This window comes from Dicentrarchus labrax, unplaced genomic scaffold (genome assembly GCF_905237075.1).
Source record: "Dicentrarchus labrax unplaced genomic scaffold, dlabrax2021, whole genome shotgun sequence".
Classification (NCBI taxonomy): Eukaryota; Metazoa; Chordata; class Actinopteri; family Moronidae; genus Dicentrarchus; species Dicentrarchus labrax.
The window spans coordinates 10,335,433-10,341,474 of NW_026136713.1; the positions used below are offsets into that span (position 1 = coordinate 10,335,433).

General features: G+C 41.2%; 3 protein-coding genes across 4 annotated transcripts in view; all 3 read right to left on the reverse strand.

The window, feature by feature from the left end:
* Positions 1–6,042, reverse strand: part of LOC127374232 (protocadherin beta-15-like) — a 90,555-nt gene that overhangs the window by 55,400 nt on the left and 29,113 nt on the right. The window contains exon 3 of the mRNA XM_051419381.1: positions 866–1,319. Coding sequence (XP_051275341.1) covers positions 866–1,319 — 454 coding nt within the window. The remainder of the gene's footprint in view (positions 1–865; positions 1,320–6,042) is intronic.
* LOC127374234 (protocadherin beta-15-like) overlaps positions 1–6,042 on the reverse strand; it is a 54,524-nt gene that overhangs the window by 3,530 nt on the left and 44,952 nt on the right. The gene's annotated exons all lie outside the window — the stretch shown is intronic.
* Positions 3,629–6,042, reverse strand: part of LOC127374253 (protocadherin gamma-A11-like) — a 43,296-nt gene continuing 40,882 nt past the window's right edge. Inside the window, exon 5 of the mRNA XM_051419402.1 lies at positions 3,629–5,455. Within this exon, the coding sequence (XP_051275362.1) occupies positions 4,517–5,455 (939 nt within the window). The 3' untranslated portion in view covers positions 3,629–4,516. The remainder of the gene's footprint in view (positions 5,456–6,042) is intronic.

The window sequence follows — 6,042 nt, forward strand, 5'->3', positions numbered from 1 at the left end:
TAAAAGAGAACAAGCAAACGACGAGATGGATTCAAATAGACAAGTTGTCTATTTGTCTACACTTTTAAAATCAACCAAAGCCTTAACAGTAGACATATCAAACACAGCGCATAATCGATTGGTGTGTGGGTGGGAGCAAAGGCAGGTTAAAATAACCAATGAAAGTTGCTCTGAAAATTGTTCGACTTATACTAACATATTGGTGAGAACAATGAGAACAAATGTAAAGGTTGTGATATTTAAACGGTAAATTCTAAAGTGATATATTAATCACCAACAACTGTATCGATAATAGTAAATCCAAATTCTTTAGCCAAAATCAGGACTTTTTAACAACTTTTGCACCTATTATAGAGTACTGAACCAACACAGAAAAAAATAATGCAACTGAAAAGAGTCAAAGCAAAAGAAAATAATGGATTCTTCAGGATGATGAACACAAGTTCAGTGATATGAAATGTGTTCCTACCTCAGGAGAACCATCACTGTCTCCAAATACGTCAGCAAAGTCACTTGGACTTTTCCTCAGAGTCTGGTCAGCAGGCAGTGTGTTGTCATTGTAAGATGTCACAAACTTAAAGTCACTGGTTCTAGATCCTGTTGTCAGGTATGCGTCATAATTGTAAGCGCTGCGTAAAGTTCCTGTTCCGTCAACATCTGCGTAATTAGGAGGGAGATAAGCGCTGGGGATGGCAACTGCTCCGTCAAACAACAGTCTGGGCTTTCTCCTGCGACAAAATCTCACACCCAGGATGATGATGATGAAGGTCAGAAAAAATGTGGACACAGAAACCAGCGCGATGATCAGATAAGAGGTCAGTTTGGAATTCTTCTCATCATATGAAATATCCTTCAGTTCTGGCACCTCAGCCAAGTTATCAGAAATAAGTAAATACATGGAACAGGTGGCAGAGAGAGAGGGCTGTCCGTTATCTTTCACTGACACAATAAGGTTCTGTTTCATGCTGTCTGATTCAGAAATGTCCCGCTGTGTCCTGATCTCTCCGCTGTGGAGACCAATAGTGAAAAGTCCCGGATCAGTGGATTTGACTATGTGATAGGACAGCCAGGCGTTCTGTCCGGAGTCCGCGTCCACCGCTATCACTTTGGACACCAGAGAGCCTCCGTGTGCAGCTTTGGGGACCAGCTCGGTCATGAACGAGTTTCCCTCCGGTGCGGGGTACAGTATCTGAGGAGAGTTGTCATTCACATCAGATATAAAGACACTGACGGTCACGTTGCTGCTGAGCGGAGGAGAACCGTTGTCTCTGGCCATCACGTGGACTTTAAAACTCCTGAACTGTTCATAATCAAACGACCTCACAGCGTGGATCACCCCCGTGTCTCCGTTAACAGACAGATAGGAGGACACCGGGGCACCGTTCACCTCACCAGCTAACAGAGAATAAATCACTGTACCGTTTTGTCTCCAGTCGGGGTCTCGAGCAGTAACGGAACATAAAGTGGAGCCAGGTTTGTTATTTTCAGTCACATATGCGCTGTAGGACTGTTCCTCAAACACAGGTGGGTTGTCGTTGATGTCTGCTACAGATAACTGAACAGTTTTAGAGGAGGACAGAGGTGGAGAGCCCTCGTCAGTGGCAGTGATTGTAATGTTGTAATCAGACACTAGTTCACGGTCCAGTTGTCCTGTGGTCACCAGAGAATAATAGTTTTTAATAGAAGGAACCAACTTAAAAGGGACGTTTTGTTGAATGGAGCAGCGGACCTGTTTGTTAGTCTCAGAGTCTCTATCCTGCACGTTAATGATGCCCACCTCTGTACCAGGTGACACATTCTCAGGTATGGGGTTAGACAGTGATTTTAGATATATTACCGGGGCATTGTCATTAATATCACTAACATCTACGATGACTTTGGCATAGGAAGTTAATCCCAAACCATCCTTTGCTGTGACACGAAGTTCAAACGATGACATTGTTTCAAAATCAACCGTGGTCGTCACTTTTATGTCACCTGTCTTATGATCTATAGTAAACATTGACTTAATATCTTCTGAAATGTGTCCAAAATCATATGTAATATCTCCGTTTAGTCCCTCGTCTGCATCAGTAGCACTCACTGTCAGCACAACAGTGCCTAGTGGGGAGTTTTCAGGTAGACTGGCTTTATAAACGGCCTGGCTGAACACTGGGACATTATCATTAGCATCCAGTACAGTGATGTGAATGACTACGGTACCCGACTTTTGAGGAGAACCACCATCCAGAGCTGTAAGGAGTAGATTAATTTCCTTTAAGTTTTCACGGTCAAGCTCTTTGTTAAGAACCAGTTCTACAGAATTAGTTCCAACGCCCAGAATAAAATTCTCATTTCTTTGGAGGTTGTAAGTCTGGACTGAATATTTGCCTATATCCGCATCATGTGCTTCCTCTATTGGAAAACGAGCACCTTTGACCGTATTTTCACTTATGTCTATATGGATCGATTCTTTATTAAATTGCGGAGAGTTATCATTTATATCCTGGACATGCAGACTGATTCGATGCAATTCTAGCGGACTCTCTAACATGAGTTCTTGTTTTAAGACGCAGGAGGCTTTGTCTCCACAGAGGCCCTCTCTGTCAATCCTCTCGGCAACAGTCAGATCCCCGTTACGGAGGTTTATGTCACAATAACGTTTGTCGCTCCCATCGGTATCAATGCGGGCCTTTCGACTGGATAGTCTGCTTGTTTCAAGACCCAAGTCTTTGGCGATATTTCCGATCACGGATCCGCGTTTCATCTCCTCCGGAAAAGAGTAGCTAATATCTCCATTGGCTAAATGCAAGGAAAAAATCAGCAAAAGAATGACCCAGCTTTGTAATGCGAGTCCCGAGATGGCCATCTTGAGCAAACCTGAAACGTTTCCTAGTCGGTGTGAAGGAACACAGCCAGAAAATTAAGGATTTAAAACGCAATGAACACAATCCAAGACCAAGTCTCTGTCTGAACGATCAACCGCAGCCTTTAGTCACATTACGCGTCAACAACAGTCGGTGGATGTCGACATGCATTATTTTAGAGCTGGTGCATAGCGACATCGTGAGTCTCTTCTAGAAACTGCATACTTTCACTAGCACCCGGTCGTACAAGTCGTACAAATATGAAAAAGGCACATATATGAGGCACATTCCTTTACAGGAGAAATTATATGTTGAAATGTCCTTGAGAAATGTTAAGAGTATCAAACATATAAGACCACTTCTAAAACAACAGGGCACATCATATTAAGCACTCAAATAAATCCTAATATCTGTTTCAACATTTAAATTCCCATTTTAAACAAAATACCTATAAAGTTTTGTGTTATGTAAACAAATCTCTGTGGTTAAATGTTTCTTGAGATGGTCTAAATGGTATCAAAAGAAATGCTTTGTCCAAAAATGTTAATAGTTTGCAAACACTGGGAACAACGGAAGCCTATGGCAACATCCTCTAAAAAACAACAGTGAAAGAAATGATCAAGTTGTTAAAATAATGTGAGGAATGATTTAAGCCTGACGAGAAACTATTCCTATATTACATTTTATTATCACGTAAAGACCAAAAGAAAGAGAAATGAGCAAGCTATTAAAGGCTGCAAAAAGAATAAAGCTTGATTTAATTGCAGGATTCTGATCACTTTGCTCAACACCATTAAAATCTTCCACAGGCTAGTCAGTGTTAACAAAATTCAAAAACCTCGACAAACAGCTCCAATTTACTGCAAAATACAACAAATATTGGAAATAGATTCATAATTGTAGAAATCAAACAAATACATTACAAAAGGTAAACAGGAAAAAGGTAGCCTATTATCTGGGACAATAAATATGAAGATGCCAGTAAAACTATATCAATAATCAAGGATATGTTACAAGATAAGACTCCTCAAATCTAAAACACTTGTAATTTTAATGGAAAAGAAGGAAGAAAAGTTCAACATCGATAACAAACAACGAACAAACCCCTTAAAAAAGGCCTCTGCATGATATAAAAATTATGAATTCTTTCCTATGAAAGAGTAAAGCATCAATCTGAACAATATTACACATTTAAAACGTCCCTCTAAACTTAAATCAGAGTTCAAAAGCAAACTCATTATGGACAAGTAAAAAGTTTTCAGTAATTTAAAAAAACATATACTAGTTAAAGTGTTTCCAACTACCAAAATGCTGTAAAGACAGCCAAAAAGGCTCTATGGACAACTACTATACAATGACTGCAAAATGCATCTGATAATAGATCCATCACTGATATAACTTAATAGTTTTCAAATAACAATTGGGAATCCTGGGTAAAATAATTCAGCATAACAGTTAATGTAATACCTAAGATGGACAAAATCATAACATCCTCATCTCCCATTTTTCCTAATGATGAATTTTTGTAAAGGCAAATGCCCAGCCTTACTTAAAATCACTGCGGGAAAATACCCTTTTCATATTTTTAGAAACGATGATCAATATCAATTTCACACAATCAACCACAAATCTCAAAAAGCAAGCATCCTTTTTTATGATAGAATAATGAATCAAATGTTTGATCCTCTTACCTCAGGAGAACCATCACTGTCTCCAAATACATCAGCAAAGTCACTTGGACTTTTCCTCAGAGTCTGGTCAGCAGGCAGTGTGTTGTCATTGTAAGATGTCACGAACTTAAAGTCACTGGTTCTAGATCCTGTTGTCAGATATGCGTCATAATTGTAAGCGCTGCGTAAAGTTCCTGTGCCGTCAACATCTGCGTAATTAGGAGGAAGATAAGCGCTAGGGATGGCAACTGCTCCATCAAACAACAGTCTGGGCTTTCTCCTGCGACAAAACCTCACACCCAGGATGATGATGATGAAGGTCAGAAAAAAGGTGGACACAGAAACCAGCGCGATGATCAGATAAGAGGTCAGTTTGGAATTCTTCTCATCATAAGAAATATCCTTCAGTTCTGGCACCTCAGCCAAGTTATCAGAAATAAGTAAATACATGGAACAGGTGGCCGAGAGAGAGGGCTGTCCGTTATCTTTCACTGACACAATAAGGTTCTGTTTCATGCTGTCTGATTCAGAAATGTCCCGCTGTGTCCTGATCTCTCCGCTGTGGAGACCAATAGTGAAAAGTCCCGGATCAGTGGATTTGACTATATGATAGGACAGCCAGGCGTTCTGTCCGGAGTCCGCGTCCACCGCTATCACTTTGGACACCAGAGAGCCTCCGTGTGCAGCTTTGGGGACCAGCTCGGTCATGAACGAGTTGCCCTCAGGGGAGGGGTACAGTATCTGAGGAGAGTTGTCATTCACATCAGATATAAAGACACTGACGGTCACGTTGCTGCTGAGCGGAGGAGAACCGTTGTCTCTGGCCATCACGTGGACTTTAAAACTCCTGAACTGTTCATAATCAAACGACCTCACAGCGTGGATCACCCCCGTGTCTCCGTTAACAGACAGATAGGAGGACACCGGGGCACCGTTCACCTCACCAGGTAACAGAGAATAAATCACTGTACCGTTTTGTCTCCAGTCGGTGTCTCGAGCAGTAACGGAACATAAAGTGGAGCCAGGTTTGTTATTTTCAGTCACATATGCGCTGTAGGACTGTTCCTCAAACACAGGTGGGTTGTCGTTGATGTCTGCTACAGATAACTGAACCGTTTTAGAGGAGGACAGAGGTGGAGAGCCCTCGTCAGTGGCAGTGATTGTAATGTTGTAATCAGATACTAGTTCACGGTCCAGTTGTCCTGTGGTCACCAGAGAATAATAGTTTTTAATAGAAGGAACCAACTTAAAAGGGACATTTTGTTGAATTGAGCAGCGGACCTGTCCGTTAGTCTCAGAGTCTCTATCCTGTACGTTAATGATGCCCACCTCTGTACCAGGTGACACATTCTCAGGTATGGGGTTAGTGAGTGATTTAATAAACGTAAGAGGGGCATTGTCATTAACATCTGTAATATCAATTATTAATGTAGAGGATGAGACTAATCCAAGACCATCCTTTGCTGTAATTTCCATTTCATAGGAGGACAACTCCTCATAATCTATTGATCCACTTACTTTCACTT